An 18799-nucleotide genomic window follows, 5' to 3' on the forward strand; every position below is an offset into this window, starting at 1 on the left:
GTTTAGCCAACAAAAATAATTAAATAATATTAAAATTTAACCAAAAATATTTTCTCTTGAAATATAAAGAAGTTAGTAGGAGGAATGAATTAATGTACAATTATTGGATAGGAGTTACATTTGAGTTAAATGGAGTTGCATGCCTTTCATTATAAATAAATATTTTAATTTTTTATAACTTAAAATAAAAGGAATACCAAGTGGCCGAATCAAAATTCACATGATTTGGTTGTTTGTTGATATAAACTCAACACCTACACATAATATTTCAAAATAAAAAAATATTACTTTTGAAGTGACAAACTAAATTAGTTTTCTTATAAAATTATATGAATTCTTCAATCTCAATAATTTTTAAAACCCCAAGGATAACTTATATTTTTTTGTTTTTTGTTTTTTTTTGTTGTTATGTTTTTTCACTTATCAGTTTAATTTATAGTGCTAGATTTCATACTAATGGTTTCATCTTTAGAGAATTTAGTTAAATGGTATTTTTAAAATTATAATTTATTTTTATATTTAAGTTCCAGCTGAATATGATTTCTTTTTTGGATCATTTTTTATTTTGATTAAACACACAAAAACCAATTGTTTAATTATGTTCTTTTTGTTTTCAAAAACTTCAAATCATTAAATATATATATATATATATATATATATATATATTATATTGATCTTTGTAGATTTATCAATTGGATCACAAAACAAAATAGTCTTTATAAATAGAGTTGATAGACTTTACAAAACAAAATAGACTTTATAAATAGATAATTATATTGATCTTTAAATATTATATTGATCTTTATAAATTATTAAAAAGGGTGAGTTACTAGAATATTGCATAAAAGCTTCCTTATTACAAAAGTAACATACAATTGTTTGTAATTACTAGACTAACACATTGTACCTATACCACCCCTGAAACTAGTGTTGAGAAAAAACGTAATTACGGCTAATGCCATTAGAAAAAAAAAAAACATTGGAAGTTGGGACTAAGTCTACCGATCCTTTGATGGTAGATTTATACACGTGGACTGATTAAAGGTGTACGTCAGATATTTTTGGTACACTTAGTTGTAGTCTTGGTACACTTATCGGTCACTGTAGATGGTACACTTAGTTGTAGTGTTGGTACACTTATCGGTCGACGTCCATGAAATCGATTCGTTAGATTAAGTTGGTAGAGGAATTTCCCTTTGATGATAGACTTTTGTTTTAAGCGCGTGTAGCGGCAAACGTAACTGGGTGGGAAGATATTTATGGTAGACTAATGGCCTGTTGCGACAGATTTATGCGACAGCCTTCTCTCCTTACAGATATTTTTGATATACTTTGTTTGTTTTTTGAAATAGTTTTCGTAGTGTTGTGGTAGGCTTCTTGTCCGTGGTAGATTTAGTAAGCAAGATTGACAGCTATAAAGTCTTACCAGAATAACACGAATTTGTTTGAGCTGGCAAAGACAGTCGAGCGTTGCGATAGACTTATTGGAAGAAGATCTAAACACCTTTACTGTTCTTCCGATCTATGGTGTTTGTAGCAGATTCATCAATCGTGTTCTGTTTGTCTGCCGGAGCAAACATCTTTTTCCTACTCAGTTTCTTTAATCTTTGATCTCGGTTCATCCATGGAAGAGCAAGATATCGTATTGGCGTGTGGGAGGTGGAGGGTAGACAAAAAGCGATGGTTGTTTGATATTGATACTAGGAAAGGGTGCAGGATTATAGTTGCCGATAAAGAAACAAAGTTTGAAGACTTTACTGCTATGGTGTACGATGACTTTGGTTTCTGTGAAAGAACTTCCGCGATAAAGTTGAGCTATATGTTAGATAGATATAAAAAAAGCTGATGTTATATGCCACCGGTGATTGTTTCGAATGGTCGGCAGTTTCAAAACTTTCTCAAACAGCATAGGAGTGAACTCATCCGGCTATGCGTTGAGATCGAAGCTAAATCTGGTGAAACCTTGTTCGAGGAAGTTAAACCGAAAACCCAAGAACCAACACCCAAGACCCCTGAAGTCGTTGTAGATGATTTTGTAGGCGTGGCAGAGGAAATGGGAGAGAAAGATGATGAGTACGAGAGTCGGAAGGAAGACGGTGAAGATAATGTAGGAAATGATCTAGATGAAGATGAAGCAGATGACGAGGACAACAGTAGATTTGATTACTATGACGACAGCGATGGTGCAAGTTCAGGGGATGAAGACTATCTGCTGTACTCCAACTTCGCCCCGGATGAAGCAGAGGAATCATTGGACGACGGACCTGGGGGTGGGTCTTGTATAGAGGAAAATGTGTGTAACACAGAATCAAATAACCGTACCCGCAAGACTAACTCTGCAGCTGATGCAATTGAGAAGGAGGTTTGCAAAATAGAAAACGGAGGTGGTGATATTGCTGTGGGGGATAAGTTTGATAGCAAAGAAACGTTGGTGGCAAGGTTGAGGGTGCTGAGTGTATTAGATAAATATGATTACAATGTTCGATATTCAACGCCCGTTTTGTTAATCGTTGAGTGTTGGGTAAAAGGTTGTAAATGGAGAATACGGGCTTCAACCATGGGTGATTCGCTGGTGTTTCATATTCGCAGATATTGTCGTGAACATACTTGCTCTGTTACGGGACGATATGGCCGTAGCCGTAATGCTAAACCACCAATCCTAGGTCAATTATACAAGGATTATGTTGGTGGTGTGGGAAGTTCTGTTGTGCCAAATCTTGTTGGGGATGGGCTCAACCTACGATATGGTGTACAGGTTGGCTACTGGAATACTTTAATATGTTTGTTTTATGGTTGGCTCTGTGAGTGTACTTGTTTATAGGGTGTACAAACAGATCGTAGCTTAAGTTTGTTGAGTTTGTCAGAAATTAGTTGATTATATGGCCTGCACTGCACATATATATAATTCGATCTAGTTGATATTGTTTAGTGCTGATGTCTTTTACTGACCATTTTCATATAATAGCTTGGCTACTGGAAGGCACATCGTACACTTATAAAGGCGCGGGAGTATGTTAGGGGTACACCTGAAAGTGGATACGCTGAATTACCGGCATATTTATACAGGCTGAGGTCCTCTAATCCGGGGACCCTTACTAGACTGGTCGTTGATGCAGAAGACAGATTCAAGTATGTTTTCATTGCGATTGCTGGATGCATTAAGGGTTTCAGGTATATGCGGAAAGTTGTAGTTGTAGATGGAACCTTTTTGAAAGGTGAATTCAAAGGGACTCTTCTGATAGCGACAACACAAGATGGGAATTTTAATATTTTCCCTCTGGCGTATGCGGTTGTTGATACAGAGAACGACATGTCGTGGGAATGGTTCTTTACTCAATTAAGTAGTGTAATTCCTGATGATGAAGAGCTTGCACTGATATCTGACCGGCATAAATCTATTGGTAAAGCTATCGCTAAAGTGTACCCCCTGGCAAGTCGAGGAATCTGCACTTATCATCTTCACAAGAATATTATCCTGAGATTTAGTGGGAGCGAAACATTCCGGCTGGTAAAAAAAGCAGTTGCAGCATACCGTGTAGTTGATTTCGAAGAAATCTTCCAGCAAATTCAAGAAGCGAATCCGCAACTGCATGCTTACTTGGTTCGTGCAGATGTAACCAAGTGGAGCAGGGCGCACTTTCCTGGTGATAGGTACAACTTCACCACGAGCAACATTGCAGAATCGCTAAACAAAGTACTGAATCCTGCCAGAGCCTATCCCATTGTAGAGTTACTAGAAGCTGTTCGGAATATGTTGATACGTTGGTTTGCTACAAGGAGAAAACAAGCTGCCGCAATGCCAACTTTACTCACCAAAGGAGTGGAGAACCTGTTACAGATGTGACATTCATTAACATATCCATCGATATATATGTTAACGTAAGGCATGAAAAATGTTAGTGGATATGTTGTGTTGTTTTGGTTATATGAACTTACGCTTTGATTTACTCATAGGCACGTATTGAACAGTCAAGGCGTCTAAAGGTTCAAGAAATTGATGAAGATCGATTTGAAGTAAGTGGTGGTAACTCAACGCATGTTGTCAATCTGAGGTATAAGAGGTGTTCATGTAGGCGTTTTGATCTAGAGAGGATGCCATGCGTACATGCTATTGCAGCCGCATATACTGCCAACGTATCAGTTATAAACCAGCACCATCCATACTTCCGCAGAGACAGCCTCTGCAGTGGGTATGCGGAGGCGATAATGCCGATAGATACATCCTGCATCGTTCCTACTGATATTACACCGTCCAGATGTAAACCGCCTTTTGTTAGGAATCCTCCAGGAAGGCCAAAGATGAAGAGGAGGAAGTCTTTTGTCGAGGTTGCGTTGGAGACGAAGCGGCCCCGCAAACAGCATGCTTGTTCTCAGTGTCAACAGGTTGGCCACAACCGTACAACATGTCCAGCTAATACGTAGTGCATGGGCGACAATAGACGTGTTATCTTTTCTTGGCGTGAGGATAATACTCTTTTTTCCTAAGTGCCAACATAGCTTTTTGTAACATGTTTATGATGGCCCTTTTTAATTTCTAAGCCCACATTTTTGTTTAACTATAATTGTTGGAGAAATTGTTCCCGGCTGCCCTAGATGGGTCTATTACTCGTGTGGGCTTTTTAGAAATCTTAAGCAAACGGTTTTCTGTTTGAATAAGAAGCTTTTTAAAGCGAAATATATCTGTTTGTGGGCTTTATATGGTCCATTAGAGAGGACATAATGCGATGTTTGGATAGTGTTGACATGTTCACTTATCGTAGATAACTATTGTTATGTACGTACATATATTGCGGAGTACTAAATTTTATATTTTGTTGACAAAACATAACCATATATTATCCATAATCAGCGTAACATTGGGTTCACTCAAAAGTACAAACACACCGGGGAAAAGAAAGTTAATAAATTGCATAGATCTGTGCCGGTTCTTTAAATAAATATGCTAAACTCCCTGAGTTCTCCCTTTCGTCCATCTAGTTCCTTTATTCTCAAGGTACTGCATTCTCCCCTACGTGCTCCATTATATGTTCTATATAGTAACGTCCAGCATTTTCAGATCTGCGGTAAATATAGAAAGTGTTTAACATATTTGACAGTAGCAACAAATACAATTAGATATTTTAGTAGGAAAACAAAGAGCTTACATCTCCTTGTGATGTTCCATTCCCTCGAAATCTGGTTTTATATATAACAGCGAAGAGGCGGTTGTGTTGACGAGGCAAGGAGCACCTTCAGAACATTTACAAAATTAGTTGTATATGGTTTCACAAGGCTGGTTTCCTTATCTGATCTATCAAATCGAACATACCTTCGTAGCTTCCAACCTTCCAGAACCGCAAAATACAAAAGACGGGTTCGGATGTAAAAGTAAGATGACACCCGAGTGCTTCCCAAGCATTTATGAAGCGAGCAGCATAATCATCTAGGGCACGACACTTGAGGGTTTCATTCCTACGATTTTCTCATGTTAATATTGAACGGGCATACGAAAAAAACTTTAAATGTAAATGTATTGAAAAGGTAGCACAAATCTCCTTTACCTCCCATTCAGTAGGGTGAGGACAACTTCATTGGCCGCATTTGCCCCCTCGAGCAATCTTCTGTCTTCCACCCCAACTACACACCCACAGACATCTGATTCGGGGTAGACACATACTTTAAATATTACGACCTATGTATTTTGATATGAAATTGTCTACTAACCTATTTATTTAGTATGAGGCCTAAAAACTAGTGATAATCACAAATATATCAATTAGCAAACGTTTCTTAACGTTGTTTCAAACGATTTGTGTAATTGAAAATTGAAGATAAGCGTACCGAATGATATGGGATGGGTAATTCTCCCTCGAGATATATCACCCAAATCTTCGAAACGGAAGTAGTGTTTTTGATTCACCGGTGAGAGCAGGCTCATCGTCGACTCATCAGTAAATTTGATTTGGAAAGGATGATGTGTATTCCTCTCCCCAAGTGTTGGCTGGATGACCTTGAAATTCCTAATTTCATACCAATCACCATCATAGATATACTTCCTCATTTTCTTATAGGTCCCTGGTAAAAACGCCACCTCGATTGTGTCACCCTACAAATTGCATATCAATTGTGTATAAGACCACTGCGTTGGTTAACAACTTCGTGCAAATATTTTTCAAAGCAAAGTGGACTAACCCGTGTATCAGCAAGGAGCAGAACCCGTTTCCAAAAGAACTCAGTAACATACCACGAATTCAAGACCTTCGCTTGGATAATCCAATTTGTTTTTCCTGGTATAAGATCAGCGATGGCATCAACTCTAAACTCCATGGTTTTTTTTCTCTGATAATTTCGTGTTACTCGTTTCTACCCTGGGTTTGGAAAGGAAAAAGGGTGATGCTATTTATATAAAACAAAACGTCGCCAGTAGTAGTTCCGTCTTTCTACCGACTCCCCCTCTCTCCTACTCTAATAAGCGCGACTCTTCGCTTTCTTTGTTTTTGTTCGGGTTTATATTTCAAATTTACTTTAATTCGTAGTGTACGTACAGACAACTAATTTACGTTTTGTACGTGGTTTTGTTTTATTTTTATTGTTGATGTATGCTTTCCCCCCCCCCCCCCCCCCCCAATGGTTTCTTAATTACGTTATGGCGCCCACCCACTACGACAACATTGGAGGTCCAATACGAAAAGATCAAGTATTGTTTACTTTTAAATTGTTTATCTCAGTAAGTCCGATGTAATATTTAAATTTTTAAATGGGGCCTCAATGCAAACTCTAAAATTGAGGCCTTATTTTTAAGAAAATAAACAACAAATCCATACCGAATGGGCTTACTAAAATTGAGGCCCGATACCTATGTATCATAGAGATGTGTACACATCCGACTTCACCAACCGAATGCACAGTTGTAACAAAACAATACATTTCTCGTACCAAACGTAAGCACCCATGTACCCACACACACTTTGTTGTACATACACAATAGGCAGATATATCAATTGTGTATAGTTCTTTTGCAAGATAGAACAGTTAAAAAAGGAAAGGAACCAACATCAATTGGTACATGCTTAAAAATAACTAGAATCGAAAACCATGGAAACAAAAGGCCGGATTCAGTGCGCGTAAACCCTATGACGTAGATATTAGTACGGCGTTTATTACAGAAGACATTTAGATGAAACGTTTAGGGCGAAACATCTAAAGAGATAATATCACTAAAGGATCTCAGATATAGATTTCGCCAACCACCAAAGGCCGCAATTGTTGCACACCATGTCATAGTCTCGATACTTGAGAGAGTACAGACCATGCTCCAATAAACACAATTTAGCACATTCCGGAGAAGGGATCAAATGGGCAATCGGATAGACGAATGTATCCTTGTACGTGTTTTCTCGCGCCGTCTGATATCTACCCAGCAACATGAACAACTCCCTGCCCAAAATCCTTGTTTGAGTTGTATTTAGTTGGTAGTGGTATGCAAAAAACAGGTAAAGATAATGACCCGCCATGTCGAGGTTCCCATGTAACATAGAAAAAAACCCACATGCTAGTGTGGCATCATCTTCTGCGGGTACGTTACGAGTTAGAAGTGCAATACCTCCCTCAATATCGCTTTCCTCGGCAACAACCCGGAGACCTTTGTAATAGATTGCCTTTTTGTTCCCAGCTTCAAGGCATTTTTCGAAGATACGCCGGTGCATCCCTTCCTCTCTTATTCTACGATTTCGATGATGTAATTTTTGGAACCAAGAAGGATGGCAAGTAATGCTGGAGATGTTAGCATCCTTGAGAACTTGAGGCGTAAGCGCTGTTTTGACTCCCCGAGGTCCTGCCTTGACTATTGGAGCTAGGTAGTTCAAACCATCTACTGCGAGAAACCCGAAGATGATAATCAACATCTCATCTGGTAGATGAGGCATTTTTTGAGACGCAGACGCCAGCTTGCTGTGATTTTTAAGTAGGAACTGCAACTTGTACAGAAGGGTGTTTGAAGAACTCAAAGTTCAGGTTGCACTCAGTGGGACTGGTAATTATAATTTATTGAACTCAAAATGTTTGGTGCGAGCATGAAAACACGGATTGGCTGTCAAGTAGACAGCAGAGAGGTTGTCACAAAATAACTCCGGTGTCGCAATATGAGGAACGCCACGGCTTTTAAGCAGATTCACAAGCCAAGTGATCTCAGATGTGGCTTCAGACATGGCTCTGTACTCTGCCTCTATCTAGCTTTTGGAGACGGTAGGTTGTTTTCTTGAGGACTAGGATATGAGATTGTTCCCGAGAAAAGTGCAGAAACCACCGGTGGAACGACTGCTTGTTTGACAACCACTGTAATCACTATCGCTGTAGACTCGCAACTTGCAGTTTGTCTTGTTGCTGAGAGATATGCCCATTGTGGTGGTGCCTCTAATGTAGCGAAGGATGCGTTTAAGGAGTTGAAAATCAGAGACAGTAGGGGCATGCATTTTTTTGACACACATAGTTGACAGAGAACTGTATATCAGGTCGAGTGAGAGTTAAGTATTGAAGCTTCCCAGCAAGGCTTCAGAAATACTTAGGTATGTCAAAGAGTTTGTGCTGATTTGGAGCTTTGCGTAACTGTTGTGGTAGAGGAGTGGCAATGGGAGAGCAGTTTGACATTGCAGCTTTAATGAGGAGATCCTCAGCATACTTTTGCTGAGAGAGGAACAGACCATCAGGATGGAAATGAGCCTGAATGCCGAGGAAGTAGTGCAGTTGACCCAAATCCTTCATCCGGAACTGTTTGTTGAGCTCTTCAAGGAGACTGTTGAGAAAAGACCATATCATCAACATAGAGGAGAAGAAAAATGACATCATTGTTCTTAGCGCAAATGAAAAGAGAGGGATCTGGAATGCTACAGAAGAACCCAAATTCAAGCAAGAAGTTGCTGAATTGGTCAAACCAAGCTCTTGGAGCCTGTTTGAGCCCATAGAGCGATTTGTGTAGTAGGCAAACATGATCAGGATAATCTTTGTCAATTAAGCCTGCAGGTTGTTTTATATAGACTGTTTCAGTGAGGTCTCCATGAAGGAATGCATTTCGAACATCCATTTGTTTGAGTTCCCAGTTCAAAAGAGTGGCAACACGGAGAACTGCTCTAACTGTAGGGATACGAACCACTAGGCTGTATGTCTTGAGGTAATCGATACCCTCTTCTTGGTTATAGCCTTGAGCTACTAATCGAGCTTTAAATTTGTCTAGACTACCATCGGCATGAAGTTTAACTCAAAATACCCATTTGGAGCCTAACACATGCATATCAGGTGTAGGAGGAACAAGGGACCATGTACCGGTTGCTTTACAGTTACCCATCTCTTCACCCATAGCAGCTGTCCATCTTTCATCTTGTAAAGCTTCAGTGACTGTGGTAGGCATTGGATAGGATACTTTGTGAGAAAGAAGTGCATACCGTTGATTTGGTTTGCTGATACCTGCTTTTAATCGAGTGATCATGGGATGAGTAGATTCAGTCGCTTGCTCATTTGAGACTGCAGAGTCTGTTGTAAATGGTTGAGTTTGTGATGAGATAATGTTGTTGCCTATAGGAACAAGGTCTAAGCTTGCCGTACACCCAGTACATTCCTCATCACCAACAACCATAGTAACAGGACGTGCAGTTTTATTCGAAGAAACAATTTTAGGGGAAACAGTTTCATGAACTGAAACTGGTGTTGAAGGAAGCTCAATATCATTTGACGATGCAGGAATCGCAGCAGTAGGAAGCGATGCTAGAGTCGTAGTGTCAGTAGTGAGTGCAGGGGTCTCGACATCACTTAGAGTCGAAGCATCAACTGCAGACTGTTCTTGATCAGGAGGCTCGATAAGAGAACCTTTAAGCCAAGCGGTATACAACGGTGTGGGAACAAACTGTTGTGAGGAAGCATATGTGCCAGCAAAAGGAAATGAACTTTCATCAAATAGCACATGTCTGCTCAAGTAGACTCGACCAGTGGGAGGATAAAAGCATCGGTAGCCTTTGTACTTTTCTGTATATCCGAGAAAAATGCATTTGAGAGACTGAGGATCAAATTTGTTATGAGCGTAACAGCTGAGAGTAGGATAACATACACAGCTGAATGTTCGTAGAGCAGAGTACTCAGGGGCTTTACCATTTAAGACTTCAAATGGACTTCGATTGTTGTCAAGAGAAGTAGTTGGTAAGAGATTACAGAGGAAGTTGGCAGTGAAGAAGGCCTCGACTCAATGACTCTGAGGTGTCTTGCTTTGAAAGAGAAGAGTGAGTGCCATTTCGGTTAATTGTATGTGCTTCCTCTCTACCAAGCCGTTATGTTCTGGTGTGTGAGGACAAGAGATGTAATGTTGAATACCAGATTCTTGCAAGACTGTTAAAAAAATTTGACTTATAAACTCTCCTCCACCATTTGATTGAAAAGTACCAATTTTTTTTTGCAAGAGATTTTCTTAGAAGCTTGTACTTGATGAATATTGAGCAGAAATCAGACTTCCTCTTTAAAGGATAAAACCAGCAATATCTGCAAAAGTTGTCTATAAAGATTACATAGAACCGAAAACCCTGAATAGAAGAAACAGGAGAGGGACCCCAGTGATCACAATGTACTATCTCTAAAGGTCTAGAAGCATGAAAGACAGACGAAATAAATGGCAACTTCAAACTCTTCCCTAGCAGACATGACTCACACATCTTGCTGGTACTTTTATTTATCTTAATACCATACCCGTTCATTGTTGTAATGTGCCGAGACATACGTCACTTACTACTGTTTAATTAAAACTCGCTGAGAAATAAATCACATCACGTTTATGGTAACACGACTTTGGGGGTAGGAGTTGTCACTTCGTCCAACCTACTGCTGTCATGTGTACCCTAAGTAGAGCCTAGCAGAATTTAAGAGAAATAATTGTCCAAGTAGTGTATAACGCATTTGACATCCGTTATTATGGTGGCGCCACGTAGATACGTAATAGAAGAATCTGCGTCAGAAACCTTTATTTATATTTAATTTGCATAATAAAAATTACATGAAGGGAGATAATGCCCGAACTATTCCTTCCCATTCTACGTACACGCAATTTGCAAACTGTAATACGTACAAGGCCTTAAAGTATAAACCTTTGTACATACACTAAACGTACTTACTCTTGAACGTACACTGAAATTTTAAACGTTGTTATTACACTAACATCTTTCAGGTTGTGTACGTCTTAGTATTATATTTAATTGGTTTTGCAATGGGAAGGTACGAGTTATATATTTTTATATTCATAAATCATCTCCGATGGTCACATTTAGGCACCCAACGTCACATTTAGGTACGAGTTATATAGTTTTATATTCGTAAATATAGCCTAAATACATAGTAATCATTGTTCCATACAAACCATGTGTGAATATATATAGAATGCTAACCAGAAACATATTTAGTTCACACTGTGACCAGATTTCGTAACTTAGTAATGATTACAAATACATCATATTAAACGTACTCATCAAGACACATCACATCCCTCTACTTACTTGTTAAACAACTCTTCTACGTCTTCGCATATACGACTTTTGCGGGTATCAGTTGTCACATCGCAGTTGCCAACTGGTGTCATGTCTGCCACTACGTTAAGCTGAGCGGGTAGTGAATAATCGAGATTTAGATAGTAGATTATACTAGTAGACTTCAAATCCGTAATATGGTTATGACACGTGTATACTAATAGGGGATGTGGGGGATCATATATGGTTATGATGTAAATGGGCCTAAAATATTAACGGCCCATTAAGATTCTCAAAACGACACTCCACCTATTTTGTCAGTGGATGTTTTAAAATCTTAATAATTAATGGTTTGACGTCACCTCGCCATCTTGTCTTAAAGTATAAACTTTTGTACGTACACTATACGTACTTACTCTTGAACGTACACTGAAATTTTAAACGTTGTTATTACACTAACATCTTTCAGGTTGTGTACGTCTTACTATCATATTTAAGTGGTCTTGCAAAGTGAAGAACAAATTATATAGTTCTATATTCATAGTTCATCTCCGATGCCTTGACCACCTTTACGCACCCAACCACTTACCATTATTAAACAACATAATAAGTATCGATAGATACCGCGTTCTTATAAAGGATACAACATTAGGTGTTACATGAACCAAGTTTAGTACACCAGGAGACATTCTAAACTAAAGGCCGGATTTATAGTACTTACATGGATTGTAGAAGATTTAAGAACTGCGCTGATAACAAGATATTCGTCAGATAGTACGTTAAGGGCAAAACATCTGAAAGATAAAATATACCTACAGGATCTCGCATATAGCTCTCGCCAACCACCAGAGGCCGCACTTTGTGCAGACAATGTCATAATCTTCATACTGGAGAGAGTAGAAACCATGTTCCCGTAAACACAATCGAGTACATTCCGATTTAGGGATAAAGGGAGCAATAGGATAGACAAATGTGTCCCAGTATGTGTTTACTCGCGTCGTCTGATATCTACACAGCAACCGAAACAACCCCTTGGCCAGAAACCTTGCTCGTTCCGATTTAATTGGGTAGTGATGTGAATCAAACAGTTCAAGAAAATGAGTAGCCATCTCGCAGTTCCCAACTAACATTGAAAAAAACCCACAAGCTAGTGTCAAGATAGGTTCCGCGGGAACGTTACGAGTTAGAAGTGAGATACCTTGCTTAATGTCTTCCACCTCAGCAACAACCCGGAAACCTTCGAAAAAATTGCCTGTTTGTTGCCAGCATCTAGGCATTTTTCGAAAATACACCTATGGACCCCTTCATTTTGGACTCTACCATTTGGGTGATGTGGTGTTTGGAACATCGTCGGATGCCAGCATAAGCTGAAGATGTTAGCAACCTTTAAAACTTGGGGAGAGAGCGCCGTTTCTACACCTCGATGACCTGCCTTCAGTATTGGAGCAAGGTACTCCAAACCATCAACTGCGAGAAAGACGAGGATTTTAATCAATATTTCATCGGGTATCTCGGGCATTTTTCCAGTTGCATGCGGAATTTTCACTAGATTTTTGTAAAACAATGTTTTGTATTTGTTGCAACTTGTGGAGGGTACTCTAAATAAAGGGAGAGTTGTAGTTGGGAGTTGGAGGTTTTTTAATAATTTATGGCAATGAACGGCGACATGCATAAGTGCGGTTTTTAAGCTTTATTTTTTTAAATCCGCGTTATGTTACCAATCAAGAAATATTCTGTATTTTTCGTATTTTTTTTTAAAAAAAAAATTACTGTTGCGGTTTCCAAAACAATCAATTAACCCATGAACCGCATATACTTTACCCAACTACCATTTACCCAGCGGTTTAATAAATTCCGCACTGAACAAAGCAATAATTTGATTTTTCTTTTTTATTTAATACTAATACAAGTTACAAATCAGCACATAATTCGACATAGAGAGAGGTCAAACTATAGCCTAAATACGTAGTAATCATTGTTCCATACAAACCATGTGTGAATATATATAGAATGCTAACCAGAAACATATTTAGTTCACAATGTGACCAGATTTCGTAACTTAGTAATGATTACAAATACATCATATTAAACATACTAATCAAGACACATCACATCCCTCTACTTACTTGTTAAACAACTCTTCTACGTCTTCGCATATACGACTTTTGCGGGTATCAGTTGTCACATCGCAGTTGCCAACTAGTGTCATGTCTGCCACTACGTTAAGCTGAGCGGGTATTGAATAATCGAGATTGAGATAGTAGATTATGACACGTGTATACTAATAGGAGATGTGGGGGATCATATATGGTTATGATGTAAATGGGCCTAAAATATTAACGACCCATTAATATTCTCAAAACGACACTCCATCTATTTTGTTAGTGGATGTTTTGAAATCTTAATAATTAAATTAGTGGTTTGATGTCACCTCGCCATCTTGTCACGCAGTTATATCAAGTATCATTTATATCCATACCAAATACTTCCCCAACGATATCAACAAGTTCGTATTATAAAATCGTTTGCATGCACAATGTGCACATAATACTTTCACTACAAATATGACCAACCCAAATCTTCCTGACGATCTGTTGGTGCGAATAGCTAAACTAATGGCAGCAAAACACTGGTGGTACATGCAGTCACTCCTACGTTCGGGAAATAGAGGCAAAACTATAGTTTACCGTCGCGACGTCTTGAAAGAGGCAAACATCTTCAACATGTGCAGTGACCCCGATGATATCATGTTTGGTGGTCGACACAGGAAGTTTTTTGAAAGGTGCCTTGATGCGGATAATCCAACGGCCATATATTATGAAGGCCTTCGTCTTGCAACAAAAGATGGGGACATTGAAGGGGCCGTAAATTTACTCCTGCGTAACGTACCAACACATGCCGACGCTACTCTTGCATCTGCCATGTTGTGCATCTGTAAAGGGTCCGGAGTCCAGGCGGGTCATTTGCTTCAGCTGTTTTCTATAAAACACTACCCACTTGACTCCGAAGAGGTTGGAGATATGTGTGAAGAACTCATCACTGAGCTTATTCAATATGGAGCATCACACAATACAACTTATGGTGTGTTTTTTGACTACCCTGATGATGGGGAAATAACAACTCTTTCGTGCGCACTAAAATGCGCGCTCTCAATGAGGAAGAAAGACGTACTCAATATGGTGGGCCCTTACAAGCATCATTGCAGGAAATGCACAATCTGGTGGTGCGCTCGCTGAATTAGTCAAATGCTTTGGTAGTTATAACGAAACATGTTTGCATTTCCTCGTTTCCGTGTACACCTTATCTCCTATCAATTCTAATTTTAATATTAAACGAAGTATTTTGTCAGCGATGCACCTTTGCATAATAAGGCAAGCTAATAAAGGTAACCACGAACTTTGTTAGATGTGATAACTGGCTATTAGTTCCATGAAAACTAATAGTTTATCGAATATCTTATTCTGTACATGGCTAAGACCTACATCAACAGTTAAATGCCCGTGTAGGTTGAATTGAATTGTACCCTTTTATACTTAAAATTGAAACCACTATATTTAATATATAATATAGGGAAATTAACAATGTGTTTGTATCTATTAGTAGTCATATTTAATGCAATGACATGTTGCAATTTTTAATGCAATGGCCAACTGATTTGACGTCCATATAAGTCAATTTGAATCGATATGACTTGCAGGGTTGTAGATGTCAAATATCAGTTATGTAATTTTACTTATATACGTACACGAGTACCAAAGAACCAACAGAGCTTGTTGGATACTTTTGGCGTGGCTAATAAATAGAATTAAATCATTACATTTTTGTATAAATATATTCCTATACAATCAGTACATTTTACTGTTAACTACCATCGAGTTAATTACCTGTTATAGTAAAAATAAAATTACCACTGTTCTCACTATATATAGATGTGTGTACGTAAGACGATGTTTTATTCCCTACACACAGCAAATACCATCCACAGCCCATATCGTCTCCAACCAAAAAAAAAAAAAAAAAAAACAATGAACACCCCTCCGAACGAGATATTCCTGGCCATCAAGCTGCCAAACCCTACAAGCCTCCTTGTCAATTTTATACCCGTATCTGTCACTCCTATCCCCGCCTTGGTCGAGGCGCTGAACACTGTCGACCTCCAAACTGTTCAACTTTGTCCGTTCATCACGTGGCCACAGTTCATCACTATGGAGTCTAAGTTCAGGCCCTACTTTGAGCTTATCCTCTACAGGGGCCACAACGTAGCCAACTATCTTGAGGGCGTCAGGCTAGCTTCAAACTCCCCCACCTTTGCTGAAGATATGGCAAAGCTACGCTATTTTGCACCAACGGATCCGTATGCGAATTTCGCTTATGTGCTGTTCGCAACGTTTACCGGCCAAGTGATGGAGGCCGAGGCGTTTGGCAATATTTTCTGGTTCATGGTCCCTCACATGAACACCGCCGTTGAAGTCGCTGGCCTGGTTATGTTCCATGTTGCGAACCTCCATCTCCGTGGTCCCCTTTTTGAAGTGAGATCGTCGCCTTCTCTCCTCCACCACCGTAGGTGTACTTGCAGTAGCTACCTCATCGGGTGTAAGTCCTTTTTTTTCTACTGGTATGCACAGGAGTTGCGCTCGTTCTTTTAAGATCCTCTTTTCATGTTTTTATTTTTTTGCGGCTTAACCTTACTGACGACGTTTTCAACTTGGTTAATGTACAAATATTATGTACTTGATGGTTGTTTTTTTCTTTTTGGAACCTCGAACCGTTATCCGGTGTATGCCGGAGTTTATTTTATAATCAACGTATGTATTCTATTTAGTATTATCCCGCCATCGTACACGGTGCCACACCTATGTATTTGTGTACGTAAAACGTAACAGGGCATCGTACATAAATACATAGTTGTACACGGTTCCAAACCAGTTCTATTGTGTGTGACGTGTACGTACACATGGACTAGTCCCGTTCATATCGTTCTGTTTTATTTAATAACATACCCTACAAATTATCGATGTACGTACATCCGCTCATATAAGTTCACATGTACGTACCAGACATATACAACATCACATGAAAATAAAATAAAACAAACTTTAAAGAGCAGCCATTGGAGATTATAGAACTAAAGGATTTCACATATAGATTTCGCCAACCACCAAAGTCCGCAATTAGTACACAAGAAACCGGATTGGATACAACAAATGGCGGCACAGTCCGGGTTAGGGATGAGGTGAGTAGATGGATAGAGGAATGTATCCTTGTACGTGTTTTGAAGTGCCACCTGGTATGTAAACAACAGGCGAAACAGAGACTTGCCTACAAATCTGACCCCATGCGATTTGAGAGGAAAGTGATGTGCATCAAATAAGTGAAGAAAATGAACCGCCATCTGTTCGCTTCCATATAACATAGAAAAGATACCACATGCCAGTGTTGCCTCAGCGTCTGCGGGAACGTTACGAGATAGAACAGAAATGCCTCGCTTGATGTCTCTCTCCTCCGCAACAATCCGGAGGCCCTCGTAGTAGATTGCAACTTCGTTTCCAGCTTTGAAGCATTTTTTGAATATACGCCTATGAATCCCTTTATCTTGAGGGCCACCATTTGGGTCGTCTGACGTTTGGATCAATAACGGATGCCAACAGATGTTGTAGATGTTTGCATCCTTTAGAACATAGGGGTCGAGCACCGTCTTCAGTCCTCGCCGACCCGACTTTAAAATTGGAGCAAAGTGCGACAGCCCCTCTACTGCGAGAAGCCTAAAGATTTCGAGTAAAATATCATCAGGGAGGTATGGGAGCTTATTGTGTGCTTTCGCCATTTTTTTTTTTTTTTTGAGATTTCGTTATCGGAGCTATTATATATGCTTCAACAATAAAGGAGGTAGGTTGTCAAATTTGTATATATACTGTACAATATAATTACTCTGCGTGTCCTTTTAGCACAATGCATAATGAAGAATAAGTTACACAGAGTAATTAGTTGGGAAAAGGTGTACGTAATGCTTACGCAACATCATACTGGTTCAGACGATAAAGGTTTTTCTCTCGTCGTCTCGGTAACCAAAAATATATACTGTACTCGTTGGGCAAAGTTTATAATTATTACTTGCTTAAAAAGTGATCAGTAAACACTATGATGAGATAATAGTCATTTGAAAATATAAGTAAAGAATGACTTTCCACAAAAGAAGATTTCAAATCCCTGCATGTACTTGTCGCATTTAATGCTATAGCTATTGGCTGTTCCGGACGTCAAATTGGAAAGTTGTGTAGTTCGTATATAATTTGACTCAAATCCGGTTTGTAGAAAAAGACACGTTTCCGTACTAGCATATTTTACAAATAAATTTACACGAGTTCTCTAACTTTATATAAATCAAATATGTGGTTGTTCAAGTGCAGATCAAGGGCGAAAAGCATCAAGTCTTGTCATCACTTTATAAGTTACCATTCAAGATAGATATTATTTTTAACTGCAGTTTATTTGTCTTTTTTGTGGTTAATGCATGAGAAATACATGCATAAATTGTATACCTTTTTATTATGCTCTTCACCCTTAATCTAGACCTGAACAGCTAAATATTTGATCTACCTTTACTCTGCTTGTAAATCTGAAACCGCTAATAACCGAATATTATTTAAAACAAGCCCGAGTAAACCATCTCTTAAAGTGTTTATCACAATTATGGTACAAGGTTTCGAATTGAGGGAAACATAATTTTGGTCTATCGATGCTTGTTAATATTTATGAGTTTAATGGTTAAGGTGTGGGCTTAGCGATATCCTCTTTCGTTTTGGTCGGGATCTCGTTATTAATTTATGATTCCCGGTTATTTGTTAGTTTTGTAAATATACAAACTATACATATGTACGTATACTACATTGGGAACGTACGTACATTTAGGGTCTTATTAAACGGACACCATGGAAAGTTGAAAGGCCGCGCCGTTTCGAGATTTCGCTCTCCGTAAATATTTAAATTGCTCTCAACCTTCGTCAATTCCTAACACAGTTTAAAGTAAGAGATATCCAAAATCTGAGATCACCATGAGCTTCAGAACCGATCGTATTGCTGAACTGGACCGCAAGAGAAGGAATTGGTGTTGGTGTATCCACGCCAAGGTGTTGAACGCTTGGTCGATTCACAAATGCTTTCTAAAACGAGTTCTCCTCCTTGTGGACGAAGAGGTTAGTTGAAAAAAGTCTTTCTTATTTCGCTAAATCCAACAGTTTTTGATGTATAACAATTTATCTGTTATGAAGGGTTCCACAATCGAAGTGGCTTTTCTACAGGGTGAATACCCAAATATCCCGCCAAAC

The 18799-nt window shown here is 38.9% G+C and overlaps 2 protein-coding genes across 2 annotated transcripts; one reads left to right on the forward strand and one right to left on the reverse strand.

The window, feature by feature from the left end:
* Positions 1 to 1852: 1852 nt before the first annotated feature.
* LOC147923704 (uncharacterized) lies at positions 1853 to 4422 on the forward strand. The gene is made up of 3 exons (XM_087496524.1): positions 1853 to 2755; positions 2966 to 3694; positions 3955 to 4422. Exons 1-3 carry the CDS (start codon positions 1853 to 1855, stop codon positions 4420 to 4422), a joined length of 2100 nt encoding a protein of 699 aa, XP_087352650.1.
* A 566-nt stretch (positions 4423 to 4988) lies between these two features.
* Positions 4989 to 6306, reverse strand: LOC147923705 (uncharacterized). Its single transcript, XM_087496525.1, has 6 exons — positions 6172 to 6306; positions 5821 to 6085; positions 5541 to 5616; positions 5309 to 5451; positions 5145 to 5229; positions 4989 to 5058 (listed from the first exon to the last, which is right to left on the reverse strand). The coding sequence occupies exons 1-6, from the start codon at positions 6304 to 6306 to the stop codon at positions 4989 to 4991; spliced, it is 774 nt and encodes a 257-aa protein (XP_087352651.1).
* Positions 6307 to 18799: the final 12493 nt, after the last annotated feature.

Source organism: Camelina sativa, chromosome 17 (assembly GCF_030686135.1).
Source record: "Camelina sativa cultivar CO46 ecotype springtype chromosome 17, ASM3068613v1".
Taxonomy (NCBI): Eukaryota; Viridiplantae; Streptophyta; class Magnoliopsida; order Brassicales; family Brassicaceae; genus Camelina; species Camelina sativa.

What these genes read in the sequence shown, in the direction of transcription:
- LOC147923705 (XM_087496525.1), bottom strand. Translation starts at nt 6,306, where the DNA reads ATGGAGTTTAGAGTTGATGCCATCGCTGATCTTATACCAGGAAAAACA. An exon ending in TGCTCCTTGCTGATACACGG is followed by an intron (nt 6,086 to 6,171) that starts GTTAGTCCACTT and finishes TGCAATTTGTAG; the next exon opens with GGTGACACAATCGAGGTGGC. An exon ending in TACCCATCCCATATCATTCG is followed by an intron (nt 5,617 to 5,820) that starts GTACGCTTATCT and finishes GTGGGTGTGTAG; the next exon opens with TTGGGGTGGAAGACAGAAGA.
- LOC147923704 (XM_087496524.1), top strand. Translation starts at nt 1,853, where the DNA reads ATGCCACCGGTGATTGTTTCGAATGGTCGGCAGTTTCAAAACTTTCTC. An exon ending in ACCTACGATATGGTGTACAG is followed by an intron (nt 2,756 to 2,965) that starts GTTGGCTACTGG and finishes TTCATATAATAG; the next exon opens with CTTGGCTACTGGAAGGCACA. An exon ending in TTGCAGAATCGCTAAACAAA is followed by an intron (nt 3,695 to 3,954) that starts GTACTGAATCCT and finishes ATTTACTCATAG; the next exon opens with GCACGTATTGAACAGTCAAG.